Source organism: Camellia sinensis, chromosome 10 (genome assembly GCF_055761805.1).
Source record: "Camellia sinensis isolate YWXY chromosome 10, ASM5576180v1, whole genome shotgun sequence".
NCBI lineage: Eukaryota > Viridiplantae > Streptophyta > Magnoliopsida > Ericales > Theaceae > Camellia > Camellia sinensis.
Window position 1 is genome coordinate 65,800,624 of NC_138970.1, and position 22,744 is coordinate 65,823,367.

A 22,744-nucleotide genomic window follows, 5' to 3' on the forward strand; every position below is an offset into this window, starting at 1 on the left:
TCACTTTACTTCAAAAAAAAAAAAAAAAAAAAGAAAAAAAAAGAAAAAAAAAACTTTAGATTCGCTCTTTTGGTTCATATCTTCATATCACTTTCCTTTCATATCTTCACTTTCGTATCTTCATTTCACTTTCCTTTCATATCTTCATATCTTCTTTTGGTTGTAGAAATCTTTGTAATATCTTCCTCTGCCTCTCTATTTTCACTCAGTTGGCTACTGGTTTGAAACAGAGAGAGAGGTACACAACTGAAATAGAAGTGAGAAATGGCTACTGGTTTACTCGGCTTTGTTGGCCCGATTGTAGGCAAGATTGGAGAATTTCTAATGGCTCCAGTTGGCCGTCATTTCGGTTATCTATTTTCCTATAAAAGCGAGATCAAGAATCTGAAAGAAGAAGTCGAGAAGTTGGATGAGAAAAGAAGTGCAATGCAGCTATCAGTTGATGAAGCAGAAAGAAATGTAAAAGTTACTGGACCTGATGTAAAGGGGTGGCTGGGAAGGGTTGATAAATGCAGCGAAGAGGCCAGAGAAATTCTAAAAGATGAAGTTGAAGCGAACAAAGGGTGTCTATATGGGTGGTGTCCAAACCTGAAGTTACGTTACTCACTCGGTAAGAAAGCAACCAACAAGGCAAAAGACGTGGCTAAGTTGCACGAAGAGAGGAAACTGACGGAAGTGGCCTACAATGAGCCTCCACCAGGGATAGAATCCACATCCACTGAAGGTATTAAGGTTTTTGAATCTAGAAGATTGATTACGAAAGATGTCATGGAGGCACTGAAGGATGATACATTCCACATGATTGCGATATGCGGGATGGGAGGTGTTGGTAAGACAACAATGGTGAAAGAAGTTGCCAAAAGAGCAAAAGAAGAGAAATTGTTCGATGAGGTTGTGATGGCTGTCGTGTCCCAAAGTCCTAATGAAAGGAGGATTCAAGGTGAAATTGGAGATAAATTGGGTTTGGAATTTAGGGAGGAGACTGAATGTGGAAGAGCAGATCGACTGCTTGAAAGACTAAGGGGCACCAAGAGAATCCTTGTCATATTGGACGATGTTTGGGATCGTCTCGAACTGAAAGACATAGGAATTCCATTTGGAGATGGTCATGGAGGCTGCAAAATTTTGCTGACTTCTAGATTTGATGATGTATCCAACGATATGAATGCTCAAAAGAAATTTACACTTGACGTCTTAACTGAAGAAGAAGCATGGAATCTCTTCGAGGAGATGGCTGGAATTTCCAGTGACACAAGTCACACAAGTACTGATTTGTATATCACACAGAAGAAAGTTGCGGATGAATGTGGATGTTTGCCGATTGCTATTGTTACAGTTGCGAGGGCACTCAAAGATAAAGATAGGCATTCATGGAATTCAGCCCTTCTACAGTTACGCAAGTCCATGGTAAAAAACATCAGGGGAGTAGAAGAAAAGGTGTTTAAATCTCTGGAGTTGAGTTACGATTTCTTAGGAAGTAAAGAAATTAAGGAATGCTTTTTGCTCTGCTCCTTATATGCTGAAGATTTTAATATTCCACTTGAAGATCTCGTTAGATATGGTGTTGGGATAGAGTTGTTTGAGGCCATTGATAGCGTTGCCGAAGCAAGAGACAGAGTACATGCCTTTGTCGATGACTTAAAAAAAGGCTATCTCTTGATGGATGGTGGACAAGACGGTTGTGTTAAAATGCATGATGTAGTTCGTGATGTTGCTACATCAATAGCATCTAGGGAGGAGCATTCATTTATGGCAAGATGTGACCAAGCATTGAAAGAATGGCCGGAGAAAGAACGACACAAAAATTACGCTGTAATTTCATTGCGATGCACTGGTACGAGCAAGCTGCCTGATAATCTAGAATTTCCAAAACTCTATCTTTTACGGCTAGAGGACAATCATGCATCAAATCTACCAAATCTCCCTGATAGTTTCTACGGAGGGATGAAGGAACTCAAAGCTTTAAGCATGTTGAATGTGTACATAGAAGGATCACTGCCGACATCCCTGCGATGGTTGACCAACCTCCGAAGCTTGTCACTATACAAATGCGGACTGATCAATGATATATCTGTAATAGGAGCATTGGAGAATCTAGAAATTTTGAGTTTTCAAGTCACCGAAATCGAGGAGTTGCCAAAAGAAATAGGTCGGCTTAGTCACTTGAAGCTACTGGATTTGTCGCAATGTGGTGTGAAGAGGATTTGCCCAGGTGTTTTGTCGAGCTTATCAAAGCTAGAAGAGTTGTATCTTGGGTCTAGCTTTAATGATGAACATAGGATAGAAGAAACTAAAGCAACTTTGACTGAGCTGTGTGGGTTGTCTAATTTTACAACTTTGGCCATTCATCTACGACATTTTGCATACTGGCCAAGAGACTTGGTCCTTACGAATCTAAAAGCATTCGAAATAGCCTTTGGCTATTTATACCAATTTAGATATTATCAATTACAATATCAATTACAAAACCAGTTGTTTCTCTGGGATCTTCACGAGAGCGATCTTGTGGAGAGTGAGTTCAAGAATCTTCTCAAGATCACTAAAATTTTAGACCTAAGACGAGTAGTAGGTGTGAAGAATGTTGGTGGCTATGATTTAGACAAAGATGGTTTCAAAAAATTAACACAATTGCTCTTGGAAGATTGTCAGGATCTGGAATATGTCATTGAAACAGCAGATGGGGTTCCAGTTCCGCAAATAGCCTTCCCTGTGTTACAGTTGCTACATCTTGAAAATTTAGAAAAATTGAAAAAGATTTGTCATGGCCAACTACCAGAGGAGGCCTTCAGTGCGTTGACAGAGCTGGAACTGCGAGACTTGCCCGCATTGACACATTTGTGGAAGGGTCCTACTCAACTTGTACGGCTCCGCAACCTCACTTCTCTAACATTGAGTAATTGTGATGAACTGGAAAGCATGTTCTCATCATCCATAGCCAGAGATCTGATGCAACTACAGAAACTTTCTGTAACTGAATGTCGTAAGATGGAAGTACTTATTTTGAGTGAAGAAGAAGGAGATCAAAATGAGATAGCATCAACAACAACTGAAACAACAGATAAAATTGTGTTTCCTAAACTAAACGATTTGTACCTTCGAGACCTGCCAAGTTTTACTGCTATCTGCAAGGCTATAAATGGAATTGAGCTGCCGCAATTGAACCGGCTGGACCTCTGGTGGATACCAAAGCTCAATAGTTTTTGCAATACTTCGGATAGCAATTACGATAATATTCAACCTCTCGTCAATAAGGTATGCTTCTTTGACTTAAGCTTATTTATTTATTTAAGCTTCATTCCTGTGGGGCATCCATAGATTTTATTTATTATTTTGCTATTTTCATTTGACCTTTTGGGCTATAATGAGAACACAACATATTTTGGATGGAATATGTTGTTGGATGCAAAAATAAGAACGGCAAACTACACTTGATATTAATTAGTATTTAGGAACCAAATTCCGCTTTTATGTGTTGTATTTCTTTAGACAAATTATTGTTAATTCTTGTAGTTTGTTTATATCAATTTGGTTCTTATAATTTTAATTGCAACAATTTTACCTTTCAATTTTGCACATGGTATCAATTAAGGGACAAAATGGTTTTTTAATTCCACTCAAAGTTATTGAAGGATTCCAATTTCAAATGATTCATTCCCTTTTTAATAGATCATTTTGCCTTTGATTTTTATTCAATTTTTTAACGGCTATTATCATTTGGACTAGATTGACACATTTTGAAAAATTAAAGGGCAAAATTAATATTACTGAAACCAAATTGACATGAGAGGCAAGTATAGAGACTACACGTATAATTTGCCCTATTTCTTTTGACTAAAAATTTAGCTAAACTAATATGAATTGAACTGTAATTTTGCGAACTTTTACCAAGTTATTTGAAGGGCAAACTACCAATAAGTCTTAATAGTTTGACTTAATTCCCATCAAGGCCTAGTAAAACCGTTGCTAAAAATAATTTTTTATAACGATTTTTTGTATGTCGCTAAAAATTAACAATTAGTGACTTTTTTTTGTTACAGTTTTTTTAAAATTATCGTTAAAACTTACAATTAGTGACATTTTCCGTGATGATTTTTTCAAACTGTCGTTGAAAGTTAAAAATTAGTGACTTTTTTTGTGATAATTTTTTTAAACTGTCATTAAAACTTATAATTATGACATTTTTTGTGACAATTTTTTTAAACTGTCGCTGAAAATTAATAGCCAGTGACATTTTTTAATAGTGTTTGATGAAATGCACCATTAATTCTCATAGGACATATTGGACAATAAGTACAATCATGACATTTTTTGTGACAAAATTTTCAAGTTGTCACTGAAAATTAACAACCAGTGACGTTTTTTTAATAGTGTTTGATAAAAAACGCCATTAATTCTCATAGGACATATTGGACAATAAGTCTATATATTAGGACTTACATGTAAGTCCTCTTATTTAAAAATACTAAAATTGTATTTTGGATGGAAGAATTTAGGGGAAATTACACACAAAAAAATAAATCAAAAAAATTGACCCTTGTAAGAAAATAAACCATAAATTTTAATTTTGTCAATTTAAAACTTGAATTTTTTATTTGTTTTCAATCTAAGTCATTTGCCTATTTTTGTTAAGTAAAATCAATAGAAAAATGGGTATATTAGTCATTGAACTCAATGAAACTGGGTATTTTAGATATTTTATGTATACCTACATAATAACTAAAATACTTTTTTTGAGGGGGTAAATTTTAGTTAAAAAAGTAGACAAATGATTTAGATTAAAAACAAATTAAAAGATTAATGTTTAAATTGGTAAAATTGAAAACTCAGAGTTTATATTGTTGCAAGGGTCAAACATTGGAGGGTTTTTTTTTTTGTTTTGTTATTATCCCTAGAATTTAAAAAGGTTGAGGTTAAGGGACAACCATTAGTCTCTATAGTTTAAACGAAATGTCAATTTAGTCATTGTAGTTTCAATTTAAACCTTATATTTTCAATTTTGTTGCAATGTGGTCTTGCTATCATTCAACATTAGAATTTTGCACGGATAAATGCCACATGCAAAACTAAACTAACGTCGTTTTGTTGCACATCCCCAAGAAAATAATTTTGAAACGAAATGCAAGAGCAAAACATAAAAGCGCCAAAGAAAAGACCTATAGGCAAGAGAGAGAGAGAGGGAGAAGAAGAAGGTGCTTGACCGATACTACCCCTCTACTATTTGACTAACCTACTACCCCCGCTAACACCAGCGCTGGCAAGATCGAAATAGAGATAGACATAAAGAGAGCTTGCGGCGGCAATGACGGTTGGGAATGGGCAAGTGAGGGTAGGAATGGGTTAGAGAGGCTCGTTGGAGTTGAGATGGAGGAAGAATTGGTAGGGGTGGGGTTACAATGGGAAGATGAGGTGGATCTTGTAGGTGGGGGGTCGCCAGAGATGTTAATGGCAGATTTTGAGAAGAGAGGGAGGGGAGAAGATGGGAAATGAGGGGTGATTGCCAGAGGTGGTCATGGAGGTCGATTGTGAGAAAGGAAGGTAAAGAAGTGCTCTGTTTGCACTGTGGGTCTTCTTCTCTTTGGCCTTTTCTTCTCTTCTACATTTCGTTTCATTTTTTTATTTTTTATTTTTTTTTGTGCACGCACCAAAACGACGTCATTTTGGTGCACTACACAAACACTACAAGGAAAAACACTATAGAAGATCTGGACTGGTCTGAGTAGCGGTTCCAAAGAGATTTTTATAACTTATAAGGTTTTTGTTTTACTTAGAATTCTTGGGAAGAACTTTTGAAATGATTAGTTTTATAGTGTTATTTTGTAGGGTTAATCATCTAAAAGTCCTATTGATAAGGTTGATATTCCATTAAGTCCTCCTTCCTTTTTTTTTAGAGTGATTCTATTTACATGCCACAAATCCTTTCAGTACACACCACTTGCTTACTTCACACAACACAAATTGAAGCTTTTAATTTTGTCTCAATACACACCACTAATTTTTAAATAATACCAAATTATTCTCATCGTCTTCGACCCTAACCCTAACCGAAAACCTTGTCCATTACTGGCCATCAGCCGCCGGCCTCTACCCCTCTCTCTTTCTCATCGCAACCCTTATCTTCATCCCTACCACCATTACCTCACCATCATCGCAACCCTCATTGCCGCAATGCACAGTTGTCGCAACCCCACAAATCTCTCTCTACAGACTACGCATGGTTGGTCATTAGATGTAGGCGAGTTGCGATGGTGGTGGTCTCCACATGATGAGAGGCGTGATGGTGACAGGTCATTGTAATGGTAGTGATTACGGGATGGCGGCAGCAGCGATGGACTGAGAAAGCGAAGCAGCAATGGCAGCGATAGCGGAGCAATGAAGAAGACGAGTTGCAAAGGAAGGTAGTGATGGTTGCAACGAAGAAAATGAAAGAAGGAGGAGAGTGGCGACAATAACGGTGAAGATGACTTCATGATAGTAGTAGTTGGCCAATCGGTGATGGTTGGTCGGTGGTGGTGGTTGTAAATAGGTTAGTTTTGGGTTTGTTGATGAAGGGATGGAATAGAGATGAAGGCAATTTGGATGTTTGATTGAAAGATAAAGTTGCAATTAAAAAATTATGAATAATGGTGTGAACTGAGAGTAATTAAGTTGTAAATAGAATTACCATTTTTTTAACACACGAAGTCCTATTTTCAAAATATTTATGTATGTATGACTATTTTTGCCCTTATTAAAGGGCGGAATGAATTGAGAAGCGTCAATTCATTAAGTGCTAATAAAAAACAGCAATGGTTGGTGGCCTGAAAATACATGGCTCAAATGGCTCGAAACACCGAAAACGACGTCGTTATGGGTGCAAAACGACGTCGTTTTGACAAATTCGAGCCATTCGAGCCACAGAATTCGGGCCACCAAACATTTTTCAATAAAAAATTATTAGGTGTTACAAGTGCAATACATGACAATATTATCCACCAATCACCCAGCATTATGCTTCATGCTTCAATATAAATTGCGGCCCCACCCTTTCCACATACACAAAACTTTTGGTAATCACGTAACCATGCCTCAAAAGTACCAGATATTTTCCATTATTCAAATGGTATTGTTGATGTGGCATTTTACGTTTATTTTGTTATTTCAAAACTTAAAAACGTCATAATTAAAAAAAAATTATATTTTTGGAGTCTACACAACGAGATTTATCAAATAAGACCAATACTGAATATAAAATTTTATAAAAATAAAATATTATATTTTTAGCCTTACAAAACTAATCATATCTCAGTTTGCGAAATTATCCAGCAAAACTGAGAAATTTCTATTTTGTTTCAATATTAATTGAGAATATTCTCAATTTTTGGGAAATTTCTCAATTTTTTCTAGTTTTAAAACTGAGTTAGTTTTTCCAATTTTAAACTAAGAATATTCTTAGTTTTAAACCTGGAAAAAAAGAATTGAAAAAATTAGATCAAAAAAATATTGTTAGTTAAGTTAAAACTTACGATTAAAAATGGTTTAAATTGTAAATTTGTAATAAAAAACATATGTTAATTTTTATATAATTTTGTATTTAATATTAATTTTAATTGATAGATTTTGTTGTGTTGATTCTAAAAACATGAAGTTTATCAAAAATAAATGTGCATTGTAAAAATTATGATGATTTGAAGTTTTGAAAATCAAAATAAATGTCACATCACCATACTTTTTTATAAACAATTAGAAATGATGAATAACCATTGTTTGAAGGGTAATTTTGTCTATTAAAAATTAATGGAACTTGAAGGAACAAAAAAATCTTGGGGGCTGCTATTACCACCTACTTAATTTCTTTGGACCACCCATTTCTTTGAACCCCCAGCTTAAACCCTAAATTTTAATAAATTTTTTTTTGAACACTCCACTTAATACCAATTTTATTCATATTCATAATATTATCACACCCAAGTGTACACCCACCTAATTTTGCACACCTCTTTTTCTTCTCTTAGTAAACAATGAACAATTGAGAAACGATTGAGAATAACAAACGATTAAGAGATGAATCGACTGTCCCTCTCTTCTCCTTCTCTCATAAACGATGGTTTCTTTCTCTCTGTCACCATGAACAATAGTATCTTAGTCAGAAATCTCTTTGACAGTCTATTTCTTCTTCTCTTAGGTAACTTCCAACTCCCTATTACACACACACATATATATATATATATATATATCCTTTATTTTGGGATAGAACCCTCGATACAGGGGGTTTTAGAGGGAAAAACCATCAGACAAAATAGAAATAGGGGAAAAATCCTACAAAGTGGAATCGTTAGGTATTCCAGTGCCGAGCAAAATATTTATGTTCAGCACTATATTACTGAACTAAATATTTTTGTTCAGCACTGTATTACTGAATAGAACTTTAATAGTCGGCAAATTAGTACCAAACCAAAAACAACCAATCATAAATGCAAGATAGATAAACTTACCAATACAACGTCAACCTTATCAGAGTTGTTGTCATCGTCCTCCATTACTCTATAATTATCAACGAATGGTGAAAACGACCACAAATGTATGAAAACGACCACAAATGTATGAACTTAAGAGTCTGTAATAGGATTGTTTGTAACGTTAACTGATTTGGAACACCGAACACATTTGAAACTACCGAACAAAACGTTAACTGATTAGGTAGTTTCAAATGTTTTTCATTGAAGATGAATACGTGGGTTTAGGATGGTGATGAAGAAGAATACGATTAGGGTTTAGATTGGTAAGGAATATGTGTAGATGGGAATGAAGGTGCGTGTACAATATTATAGAGTGTCATTCTAATTATTTTCATTTGGTGGGTGAGTATTCCATTAAATGTTGTCTTTTAATGTAACTTTACTTCAAGGTATAATTGTAATAAATAAATAAATAAATAAAAGTAAGAATTGGAGGGTCCAAAAAAATTAGGTAAGTGCTAATAGCAGCACTCAAAATCTTATTTAAGACAATGGAATATAAGTTCACAAAAGGGAACTTGCGTGTAATGCGCCTTTTATATTCATTCTTATCAACCTTCGAAATCATCACTAAAATGAATAATATAATTGTGTTTTTAGATATGAATTTGAAATAAACAGATTTCACATCACTCATTTGAGGAATATATGCTTAATTCAATCTATTTTTTTTTTAGACGTACATTTTAGTAATGGATTTTATGGTTTTAGATTATTGGATATAAAATAATATCTCGTCTCCTTCTTCCCTTTCCCCAGTAGACACCTCCTCACCATCCTAGAGTAAGCAAGCAAGGCTTAGGCCTCCAAAATTTGGACCAAAGTAGGGCTCCAAATTTGGGGGGAGTTACAGGGCCAGTCCAACAACTTAATACCCACTAGGTCCTAACCCCAAATTATAACCATGTTTTTCCAATTTTACCCTTAGCCCAAAACTCATTATCCAGCAACTTGCCCGCTACCCAACAACACTATAATATCTTTCTCCCCCTCCGCCAGCAACCACCTCCGATCACCGGTACCTTCGGTCATTGGCAATCACCTCCAGCACTGGTGACCACCTCCGGCGATATTTTAATGAATTGTTTCAACAAAAATAACACCTATCACCACTACATCACTACTGCCACCACCTCCACCACTCAATTACTCAGTCATATTTACACACACACTTTCATCAATGATAATAGTTTTTTTTTAAAAATTACAAATAAATTTGAATCATTCACTCTTACTCAGGTTCACTCACTTATGTACAATAATCCATACACACACACAATAAACAATAGAGACTGATAAATTTATGATTAAAAAAAAAATAAAATGAATCCATCATAGATCAATACAAAATCAACAAAAATTAATAATACATTCAATGATAAATTTGTCACTGAACACAACTAGATACTGATAAATTTATTACAAATTTTTTTTTACAGCAAATCTATTTTTAAAAATAGAGAGAGAGAGAGAGAGATGGAAGGAAAAAGAAAGAAGGAAGAAGAGGAGGAGGAGAAGAAGAAGTAAGATCTGAAAAAATAGTGTTGTTTGGAGTCATTTGGAGTCGATTTCACCATTGAAACAACTAGATCGATGTAGATCTACAACTAAATTGATGGATCGGCGACAATAGAGTGAAGATCAGAGAGGTGAAGTATAGATCAGTGATGGTTGATGTGGTTGGTGAACGAGGTGGTGGATTCGTGACGGTGGAGTGTAGATCAATGGTGGTTGCGAATGGACGATGACGGTTGTGAATGGAAGATGATGGTGGAGGTGGTGGTAATGGTTCGACGACGACCGTAGTGGTGGTCTTGGTGACGTTGATGGCAACGGAGGAGAACGGTGGATATGGTTGGTGAACAATGGTGATGGCAGTAGTCGGCGAAGGTGGTAGTGGTTGATGACGGTGGCCATAGTGGGTAAACAACCAAGGCGACGATGGTGGTGCGACGATGAAACTCTTTACAGAATGGTAGAGGGAGATGAGTCTTCTCTGTGTGAGAGAGAGAGAGAGTCTGGACAAATGGTGGAGGAAGAGAGAGAACAAAGGATTGTTTAGGGCAACACAAAACACTCAAGGGTAAAAAAGGGAAAATAATAGATGGGCCAGGACTTATGTGTACATCAGATTCTGAGTCAAAACCTAATGGGTAATAAAATCCAAAAACGAGACCGACCAGTAAATAACCCAATTCATTAGTACCTTATACTATATTATTCAAATAGACCCAATAAACATTAGGGCCCAATTTTTATTATTATTTTATTAAGCAATATTTTTTATTTAACAAAATTGACTGAAAAAATAAAATTTTTAACTTCTCTCTCATACAATCATAAAATTATATGAATTAATTAATAAAATAAAATTGAGAATACTTATAATTTTCCAAACCATAAGGGAATCCGTATTTTAAGAAAATTTTAAAAGGTGTAGTTGTAATTTACCGTAATTTTTTTTTATTGATTGAGGCCTAGTCTAAAGGGACCCTAAAAAAATTCATGTTCCAGCCACGAACAATTTTTTATTTTTTCATGTGTTGTTGGGCCAAATTGAATATATATATATTGAATAAATCTTTCCTTTGATCAACAATGTACAAGAATTATTGAATGGATTAGTTATATTATCTATTGAAAAAGATTTGATAAATAAATTAGATTATGCAAATTTAATTAGTGATTTTGCCGCTAAAATGTGATAGTTGGGTCAATTGTAAACTGAATATTGCTAAATTATAAAATAACAACATCAAATTTTTATCTTTTTTAGTCTTTGCAATGATTTCTTTTTATATTAATATATGGAAGTAAATTTTAATTTATAATTTCAACGATTATTTGTGCAAGTAAACTTTTTTGTGACTACTAACAAATAAAAAAATTATTACTATTTATCATTTTATCTATAAAAGTTTCACAAAAAAAAAGTAGGGTAAATTATAAATACCTCTTGAGATTTGCTTAAAATATAAATTGCCCTTGTGGTTTAGAAAATTACAAATATCTCATTGTCAAAAAATTTTATTTAACAGAATTAATTGAAAAAAATAAGAAATTTCTAACTACTCTCTTATTCAATAATAAAATTACCTGAATTATTAATTAAAATAAATTTTTGATAGCATTAAATATTGTTAATTGGCTTGATGATTTATTAATAAAATACGCTATTTGTTATGAGATTAGAAACTTCAAGAGACAAGCTGTAATTTTCAAAACCACATGAGGCAATTCATATTTTAAGCAAATTTCATGAGATGCATTTATAATTTATCCAAAAAGATATATATGTATGAGGGCCTCATTTCATAGTTTGCCTAAGATATCATAAATCTCAAGAGTGGCCCTACCTCTATCTCCCTAAGCCACCCTGATATCTCTCTCTCTCTCTCTCTCTCCCTGTATATGATAAACCTATTTTGTTTTTAGGTGAGTTTTCCCCAGATAAAGTAGAAGAAAGCCTCTAATTTGTCAGTCTGCAATTTTCAAAATATTAATAAAGCAAAAATGAATTAATTTAAGCTTGATATTTTAATAGAAAACATTCTTGTTAACCTTATTTTTTCTCAATGTTAATAGTATTGAAGTAATAGAAAAGTGCATTCAATAAAATGTATCTTTACAATACAATGAGAGGCCTATATATAGGCAAGGCTGAGTGGTCACCAAGAAAGCTAACAATAGAAATATCCTAATATGGTAAAACCTAATTACAGTATTTAATATATATAGTGAATATAATATATATATAACAGTCTCCCTCAAACTCAAGGTGGTTGCAAAGAGACCAACTGGAGTTTGGAAAGAGAAACTAGAGAAAATAAAATAAAATAAAAATAATAACGCTGGAAGACAATTTATGGTTGTGTCTGACCGTTGTAAGAGCAGCCAAAACTAATGACGAAAGATAGTTTATGGTCGTATCGGACCTTTGTATGAGCAACCAGAGTTAATGTCAGAAGACAGTTTATGGTCGTACCAAACCATTGTAGGAATTGAGTGCACCAGGGGGCAGCTTAAGACAGAATGCGCCAGGGGCTGGCTTAGGTAGTGCGCCAAGGGACAGCTTAGGTGGTAGTGCGCTAGGAGGTGACATGGGTGGTGCGCCAAGGGACAACTTGGGTGGTTCGCATGGTGTATCTCTTTGCTTTCCATGATATAAGTACATTGCGCCCCCCCCCCCCTTCGGTGACTGCCCACCACCCCCTCAAACTCAAATATGTTTGAAGATAGAAACCTATTTGATGTCAAAATAGAGAAAAAGACAGAGTGGAGCGGAAAGAAGAGATCATATTCTTAAAAAAAAAAAATTAGTAAAAAGGAATTTTTATTTTAATAGTGGGACAAGCCCATGTGATTGAGTTGAAAAACATATTGTTTTGTTTGAATAGAAAGTGTACCCAAAAGAGAGAGAGAGAGAGAGAGAGAGAGAATTTTAGATGGGTTAATTAAAAATTGTGGGTTTGGGGAAGTGTGTAGGACGGGTTTGATTAAAAAAATGAGATTGTAGATTACAAAGAGGGGTAAATTTGAGAGAGGGAGAGGAAAGATCTTGAATGTGGGCTAGTAGTTGAGCAACGGCAAAGGACGGCGGTGATGGGCCGGAACTGCCAGCGTGATGGCTGAAGCTGTAGCTGGCGTGATAGAATAAATGTCCGAGGTGGAGGCAATGGCTGGAGCTGTGGTGAGTAATGGCGGCGATGGTTGGAGAAAGAGACAAATGTGTGGCTGTGAGATACTCAAGTTCAAGGACTGAGGGGTTTGGGATGAAAAGATAGCAAATAGGACTGAGATCCGGCTAGCGGCCAAGAAAAGGTTGTAATATGTCTGATACCATGTTTACAGTATTGAAGAAATAGAAAAGTGTATTCGATAATGTGTCTCTTTACAATACAATGAGAGGCCTATATATAGTCAAGTAAGAGTGGTCACCAAGAAAGCTATCAATAAAAATATTCTAATATGGTAAAATTTAATTACAGTATCTATTTTTTTTTTTTTTTGATCAACAAATAAAAGCCTTTATTGATGAAGAAGTAAAATTACAAGCATAACTTACATCAACAAAGGAGGGAAATGGTCTGTTGGTCTGCTGGAATGCTTTGCTTAGGTAGTGGTCTGTTGGTCAGCTAAGCTCTATTACTGGTCTGTCTTGTTGGTTTTTTGTTTTGTTTGATATGTTGGCTGATATATAGGGCTGGGATGGAATCTAGTGTGACCTGCTATTGGTGGTAGGGCGGTTGAGTTTGCTGTTCTTTGCTGCTCAGCTGTGTTATTGTTGTTGTGGTGTTTGGTTTGTTTTCTTGTTGGTTTCTCAGTAATTCAGGGGTGTTAGCAAATGATAGGATGGGCTTTTGATGGCAACCTAGTTGGGATGATTTAGCACATTGTGATATTTTTGCACTTCCCTTTTCTTTGTTGATGTATTTTGTTTTGTACTTTGTACTTAATTCTTACATCAATAAAGTTTCTTTTTTGCCGATCAAAAAAAAAAAAAAAAAAATATGGGAAGTGCACAAAGTATTCATAATTAGAGTCAACTATCCCAATTAAATTGGCATTGAAAAACAAACACATGCTAGCACTAGACCCAAGAATTGGAGAGGGACCAATCAAAGGAAAAACAACAACGAGGATCCCACTCAATCATTTTACTTGCTCATATTTACTTAAATTGTCAAAAATCTGATTTACATTGTAAAACTTGTTTGGAGGCCAATATTTTATTAAACTCAAAAATATATTCTATTTTTCTTGTTAACCTTATCTTGCTATGAAATGAGAAAATCAATGATTTTCAAGTATAGCGAGCTTGCATTAGAAAACATGTATAATTTTATGAAAAATGATATATAAATCCACGTTTTAGACTCATTTTTTAGATTTAATGACATGTAAGTGAAGTGATTAGTTGATAATTATAGAAGATATGAGGAAGAATATTGTCTTAGATATCTTAATTGATTGTCATTATCTAAACCACACTAGACACAAACATAATTGAAAATTCTGCTATGTTATTTTCAACATTAAATGAATGATATTTAATGGAAATAAAATATGTTGTGTTTAACTATATTTGTAATCCTGTGAATGGACTTTATAGGTTGAATTAATTACCCTTAAGCATTTGTCGATCGTTGGAATGGATAACGTGATAGAGATATGTTCTAGGGAACTTCAACCTAAAGTGAGAGACATCATTATTATGATGTGTCGTAAGCCATCGAATATTCTTTTTCCATCCAAAGTGATTAAGAGCATGCAGAGTCTTGAACGACTTAAGGTGGCGTGGTGTCAATCTGTGGAAGTGGCATTTGATCTTGAAGGAATAATTGTTAGGGAAGGCTATTCAGATATCGTACTCCCTTCATTAACAAAATTGGTCCTACTTTATCTACCAAAGTTGACACATGTTTGGAAGAACAACTTACTAAGAATTCCAAACTTTCAGAACCTGACATCCTTAACAATAGTGGGTTGTAGCAGTTTGAGATATGTATTCTCATCTTCTCAAGCCAAACTTCTTGTGAAACTACGAGAAATAGCTGTAGCTGAATGTGGTGTGCTGGAAGCGATTGTTAATGAGGAACCAAAAGTAGATGATGAAGTCGCAACAAATATAATCATGTTCCCTCAACTAAGTAGTCTCAAACTCTATCATCTGCCAAGCCTCAAGAGTTTATGTCCTCAAGCTTACACAATTAAAGGATCATTCATCGAGGAGATAAAAGTAATCAACTGTCCCAACATGAGGGCACTCCCTTCAGCATCACAACGCAATGTTCGAAAAGTGGAATTTTTTAACTCAGCTCAACACCATCTCTTGGATAGTAAGGTAAGTGAGTTGTCTTAAAATTATAGTATTCAACATTAACAACCCATTCTTTGAAAGAAAATATTTCCAATATTCATTAAACTAAGGATAAACCTCTAAATGTTTGAAGAGGAAAAAATTGTTGGGTACACAACATCAAGGAGAATAAACTCTTAACATTGATGTGGTCAAAGATTTTGTCAAGAAATTCAATCAATTCTTTAAAAAAAAAAAAAATTAGGCATAATTTTTTGGGATTATTACATCACAGTGAATGTTAGAAAAGAAAAAAAAAATACAACTCCGTGAAAAAGTTCACAATTTTGATTAAATATTTATTAAGTTTCTCACTAATTTGTAATTATTTTTCAAAACTCTACTGATATGATATTTTTCCTAATTTTTTTCTAGAATGATGTAATGGTGGTATTTTTTGTAATTAAATGTCATTTTAATGGGCACATAATTTTAAAAGGATAAGTCTTAGTGTAACCACATCATTCTGTATACAAATGTTATATGTTTTTTCTGTTTGTATATCATTATTCTGTTGTCAATTGTTCCCAGCTCCCAAATAAATGGTGTTAACACTAAGAAGTGTTTGTTTGTGTCACGCCCTCAAAATAATAATATTAAACCCATCAATATAAACATACATTTATATACAAAAGATCCACATTCCCTCAAATAATCAGAGTACTTCATTACAAAAGTATTACATGTTAACAATAAAAGTAAATGCCCTGCGGGCTTACAGCTTTCCAAGTTATTACTTGGTTACAAAAGAGAGTATTAACTCGGTTACACATTAAGCCCTTGGCTTGAAATTACATGTAATACATCAAAGGAAAATAAGGCAACAAAAGTATGTCTTGTCCCTAACCTCCCAAGCTATGTTCGTAGAGGCGGCATGCTACCAGTACCTGAAAATGATGTTCCCATATAGGGTGAGCCACAGCCCAGCAGAGATATACTAAACCAACTATGAACAATGATTAAAAGATTAGCAACTGATAGGTGGTCGATACTTACACTTCCATTCACATCTTATTTCAATTCCATGACAACCAAACCTATGTTACAATTCACCTTTCATTTCTTATTCAACTTTGAGTTTGAAAACGGGGTGCAGTACTCTGGTGAAAACGTTTTGATGAGATTATGGTTCACCACTAGAACATTTTCAAAATTCACGGTGGATACACATTTTGGTGTTGTATCAATGACACATAAACTACTTCCATACTTCACAACGATGATGATATACATTTTAATGCTATATCAAATCAACAGACTTTTCAATAGATAAGCATATGAGCTATATCACTACTACAACAGATAAGCATATCACACATCAACAGACAAGCATATTAGCTGTATCCACACTTCACTAGACAAGCATATGAGCTGTATCTACACTTCACTAGACAAGCATATGAGCTGTATCTACACTTCACTAGACAAGCATATGAGCTGTATCTACGGAGTTCATTCCCCATCTCCTCCCAATCCTATCCGGTTTAGAGGTACATCCCCCATCTTCCCTTAAACCGCGGAGTACATCCCCCATCTCCTCCTCTACACACTGCATATAAACACAAAGGTTCTATACACAATATAACGCATGTAAACACAGAATCACATACGCAATCAATCAATACATAAAGTTAATGCATTCTACCAACCGTCTACACATAATGCATATAAACACATTGGTCATATACACAATCACTCAATACATAAAGTTAATGTATTCTATCAACCGTCATACTCTATGACACATCCGATTGATTAGTTTTAGTTTGCCTAATCATCATGCATTGTCTACAACAATCCACACTACCCTCCACCGGTAGCCCAAAGCAATTATTTCTAAGCAGGAAATAAATGCACAAATGGATATTCAATCAACATTTCAATTCGGTGAGTGATAAATAATTCAACTACACCCTTTTTCCCCATACATTCCCAATCTCAACAATTCCATTTCATTTCCTCATTTCTCACAATTAATTATCTCAATTAATCAAACAATGTAATTAGGTCATTTTCCATAATTACCATCCCAACCCTTAGGTCCCATTTTCATCAATGATTCAACATTTATTCCATTTCTCTATACCAAACATGCTTCCAGGTTTATTATAAATAAAACCCCAACTTTTGTAAAAGTACACAAAGGCCCAAACTTTCTCAAAATTACCCAACAACCCCCCCCGACATATCAAAATGCTAAAATTCAAAGACAAAGCTCATAAAGAGGAGTAGGATATCCCTACCTCGAATGATGGGGCTCAACGAAGGAGATGAAGAAACGGAAATGCTCCAAATCCCGAAATTTTCAGATTAGAAGATAGCCCTCGACGATCAACACAACTTTTGTAAAGGCCCAAGGTGAGAAAATAACTCCTACTAGATCAATCCTAAGAGAGAAGTTAGGGTTTTAGTGAGAGGAGCTCTCAAAATAGCTTTTTTTGGAAAAGTAAGAGAGAGAAAGGATGTTGAAAAGTGAACAAAAAGGTGATTTCACGAACTGATATAAAACAGGTCCGCTCGAGCGTACAACACCCCGCTCGAGCGTCAGACACAGGTTCACGCTCGAGCGTCCAAAGATCCGCTCGAGCGCCGGATGCACTCTCCCAGAATTTTCTGCAGATGTCCAAAATGCTGAGAGAAGGAAATTCACGCTCGAGCGTCCCAAATGCCGCTCGAGCGGAAAGGCAACAACAAAAACCCGCTCGAGCGTCAAATCGCCGCTCGAGCGTAGAGACCAAAACTTGGGCAAAAATTCTAAGTTTTAAAACACAACCAACTTATTCCCAACTTGCCCAACACAACCCAAAACTCTAACACAAAGAGTAAGGGATAGAAATGAGAATAAAACAACAACGAATCCACGGAACCGAGTCCGGATTACGGTTAAACAATAGCAGGGAATACCGGGATCGCTATAGTTTGGACAGACTAGATAGAGGCGAATTACGATACAATGAACTGTTAGTCCTAAATAATTAGTCCCTTGACTATTTTGTTAGAAATGATATGTATTTGACTATTAATCCGATCTTCATTTTTAACTAAACAATGGATTAGTAAATATGTCACTAACACAATTGAGGTGATAACAGTTGCAGTTTATTTTAAGCACCAAGGGAACACTTAATGTCACAGGAATAGATGAGCCAACTGAGATATGGCACAATCAACTTGAAGTCGGATGCCTTGACAAAGTAACATTCATGCGGGTCCAGTGTTGTGGAAAATTATCAAGTGTTGTCTCGTCCAAGTTAATGCAAAGGCTGCACAATATAGGAGGGCTAAAAGTGTGGTGGTGTGATTCACTGGAAACGATATTTGATCTCCAAGAGGGGGCATGTGCTGATGTTGCTGAGAAAGAAACATTAATCGCTCAGTTAATCGTATTGGAATTGATGTATTTGCCAAAGTTGACGCACATATGGAAGAATATTTCCCAACAAACTCATTGTTTCGAAAGTCTAACATTTCTAACAGTGCAGCACTGTGACAACCTGAGATATATATTCACAATTTCCATGGCCAACGTCCTTGTGAATCTACTTGATCTCACAGTTGAACATTGCGAGAAGGTAGAAAAGATTGTCACCAGGGAAAACGAAGAAGAAATCTTTTCGCAAAAAATCTTTTCGCAAGAAATCTTTTCGCGAGAAATTTCCATTGTCAGGCTTCTAAATCTTCCAAGTCTCGTGTGTTTTGGCCCGAATGTAAATGATACTGAAATTCCAGCCAGAACCAAAGCAAGACTCTGCCCCAAATTTCCAGGTAAAACTCCAATTATATATTTGCAAGGCAACTTCACTACTCGATTTTTTACCTATGCATCTTACAGCTAAGAAAAAAGTAGTTATGATAAGGTACTATTTGATTCATTGGAATAAAAATGTGGATTGAAATGGAATAATCATATTTTAGCCTTTTTGTGAAATGATCAATCTTTTACAATAGCAAACAATAATTCTATTTATAATATATTTTATATTATATTTTTAGTACACCAAATATGAAAAATATGTTCTAATGGAATGACCATTCTATTTCATTTAATTCCAATGAACCAAACATAAGATAAGGGAACACAAACCTATGGCATGTCCAATGATAATTGAACACTGTTAGGAATCCCAAATATTTTACATAATATTCTACACAATCTCTCACATTACTAATGAATATGGCTAACTTTAGGGAAGATTACAGTTAGGTGCTTATAAGTTTGCAAAATGATAATATTTATTTATTTTTTAATTATTATTTTTATTTTATTTTATTTTTGACAAAGTTAGGAATTAGCAAGTTAGTAATTAGATTGGATTTAATTGCACTTTTAACTCTTATAGTTTAAACCCAGTTCCACTTTGGTCCGTATGATTTCAAATTAAATAGTTTGATTTCTATACTTTAAATCTAGTTTTAGTTTGGTCCTTCTATTCAAGTTGGAAGTTAAAAATAACGATTTTGAAATGTACACATAGAAAAAATTAATGAAAATTTGGATGACAGAATCAAATTGAAATGGGAATTAAAATGTAGGGACCAAAATAAAATTTGAGTCAAATTATAAAAGTGAAAAATAAAATTAACTTCTAAAAATATTTTCACAAGGTAAATACTAGTCAGTCAAACAAAAGGGTGAAATAAGGTATTAAACCTAACCACCCAGCTACCTCACTAACAACCATGGTTTGTCCAACACAGTAATACTACAAATTTAGATTTATCATTTTATGGTTCAGATTTATTTCACACATGGACCACACACTATACAAATTCAATCTCAATTACACATTTTCATTCTAGGTAAATTCGGCATAGTTAAGTGGGGTTCATGGTGTCCAACAATAAGGGAAATCCTTCCGGAGGTGGTGCTAGTATTTTTTTTTAAAATATATTTTTATAGTAAATATTATGTAATTTTTTAATAAAATTACTATAATTTGTTATTCAAAACTAAAATTAGGCATTTTTGTAATGTTTAACTTTATTTTTTAATAATACACTCTCGTAATTCTATCAGAAAATTAATAACAATTGTCACAAATTGTCATAATATATACCAAAAAAATACGTAAAAAAATACATATGATACACACCTTATCTCATGCTTGAGATACAAATGATGTTAGCAACAATGAACTTGGTATTTAAGAATTAATAGTATATATATATATATATATTCTTAAGATGGATCATACAATACACAAATTTTTAGAATGTGTACTATATGCAAGTTATGATAATTGTGGTACTAATATTACAAATATCATAATTAAATCACTTTCACTCATAATTAAAATATAAAAAATAAAAACAATGGGTCATAACCAAAATTCACTTGAGACATAACTAAAGACCTCATTGGTCATAATTAAAATAGTAACCACAATATTTCATAATCAACACCACAATAAGTCATAAACCAAATATCATTTGAGGTAACTAAATTTTTTTTGATCATAACCAAGGTAACAATTACAATAAGTCATAATTAAATCATAACCAACACTATAATAAATCATACCTAAATCCTAACAAGCATCACTACTGATTATAACTAACCGCAAAATTCATAATTAAACATTTTGTTTTGAGCAAACTTCACTTTGCCCACTGTGGTTTGAGTCATGTACAGTTTACCTTCTAATGTTTGGAAATAATTACATAACCCCCACGTAGTTTGTGGACTAAAGTGTACTGTTAAACATTCCGTCCAACTTAACAGCAAATGTAAAACACGTGACAGACATAAGAAGGTTATATGCTTATTTTCAAATTTCAAGGTAGCAAATCGCACATGAAATAAAGCACAAGGGGTTAAAATGAACTTACCTTTCAAACAAATGAAAAAATACACGGGTATTTTAGTCTTTTTTATTGAATCGTTAACAGCTTAACAGTGCACTTCAGTCCACAAACCACAAGGGGTTATGTGGTCATTTCTAAATATTAAGGGGGTAAACCGGACATAACCCAAACTATAGAGGTAAAGAGAAGTTTGTCCTTTTGCTTTTGAACAGAATAATTAAACATACGGTACAAATCATTTTTATTGTGTGAATTATTGAATTTCTCTCTTCACATAAGGGATGGAGGGAGCATGGGCCTAGTGGCCCGCCTCAACTTTCTAAAGCTATGTTTTAGTATAGGTTTATAAATAGTTCTTTCAATTTGCCCCCTCTAAATTTGATGATATACTCTTTTTTTTTTTCTTTATTTTAAAATAGTTCTTATAATTTGCACTATTCAAATGTTCATTTTATGACAAAAATCACCTTTATGATGTAATAAAGTCTATATTTAAATGTTTGTTTTCTTGTTTATGATAATATTTGCTAGTTAGTTCTTATTGGTATTTTTTCTCCCTTCTGTGACAAATATATATACAAATATGTAGAATGATTATTTATTTTTTTGATGAAATCTCTCAATAAAATAGTTTATTTTGTTTGGAGATGATCCTTACAGTCTAAGTCAATGTCATGATTAGACATAAGGGTTGAGTGTATTAGGGTCGAAGCGCGAATGAGTAACACTGTTATAGACATAACATTTTATTTTACTATTACCTCAGCCAAAATTCTAACTCCGCCATTGCTTCAGATATGCTTCATGCCACCACAAATTGTTTACAGTATAGAAGATGTGGCTAGGTTCATTATTTTACAAACAAATTATTTTTACTTCAACATTGCCAAATATTAACATTAGTTTCTCTTTAATTGCTACATAGGCAATGAGGATGACATTGACTATGAGGAACTGCACTTTGACTGTAACTTTGACTTTTACGTTGACAAACTTGTCGAAGATGAAGATGACTTTGTTGAAAATAATGACTTTGTCGAAGATAACTAATGTTAACACCGTTGTCAGGTATTAACAATTGCAGATTATCAACTCTTTAGAGGAAAGGTTTATGCATACATATCCTATTGATACACACACACACACATACACACACACACACACACAAATGTCATTGCACAAAATGTTAGTTCTTCTTGTTTTTACTAATTAACTTTATTTTTGAGGAATGCTAGGTATGGAAATTTTATGGCAATGTGTACTATATGCACTTTTAGTTAGATTTATGTGTCATTTGTTATGACTTATGGTGTTATTAGTTATGACATATTGTGATGTTGGTTATGACATTATTTTATTTATGATCCAAGAGTTATTTGGTTATACTTCATATGATGTTTGGTTATAACTTAATTTTTATTTTTTTTTTAGTTATGACTCCCATGGTATTAAGTTATGCCATTTATTATAATCAAACTCACAAATGACATATCTTGCATATAGCATTTCCCTGCATCAATTTATGTTTTTCTTCCAATTTCAATATGTTCAACTTTAAACATATCACAAAGGATTATCCAGTTCA

At 34.0% G+C, this 22,744-nt stretch overlaps 1 protein-coding gene across 2 annotated transcripts; it reads left to right on the forward strand.

Moving 5' to 3' along the window:
• Nucleotides 1-135: 135 nt before the first annotated feature.
• On the forward strand, nucleotides 136-22,522 carry LOC114310385 (disease resistance protein At4g27190). Of its 2 annotated transcripts, none has more exons than XM_082891565.1 (4): nucleotides 136-3,252; nucleotides 14,608-15,339; nucleotides 18,447-19,119; nucleotides 22,085-22,522. In XM_082891565.1, the coding sequence occupies exons 1-4, from the start codon at nucleotides 265-267 to the stop codon at nucleotides 22,207-22,209; spliced, it is 4,518 nt and encodes a 1,505-aa protein (XP_082747691.1). In that variant the 5' UTR covers nucleotides 136-264; the 3' UTR covers nucleotides 22,210-22,522. The 2 variants fall into 2 exon arrangements, with proteins under 2 accessions (XP_082747691.1, XP_082747692.1); XM_082891566.1 differs by having other exon boundaries at nucleotides 18,453-19,119.
• Nucleotides 22,523-22,744: the final 222 nt, after the last annotated feature.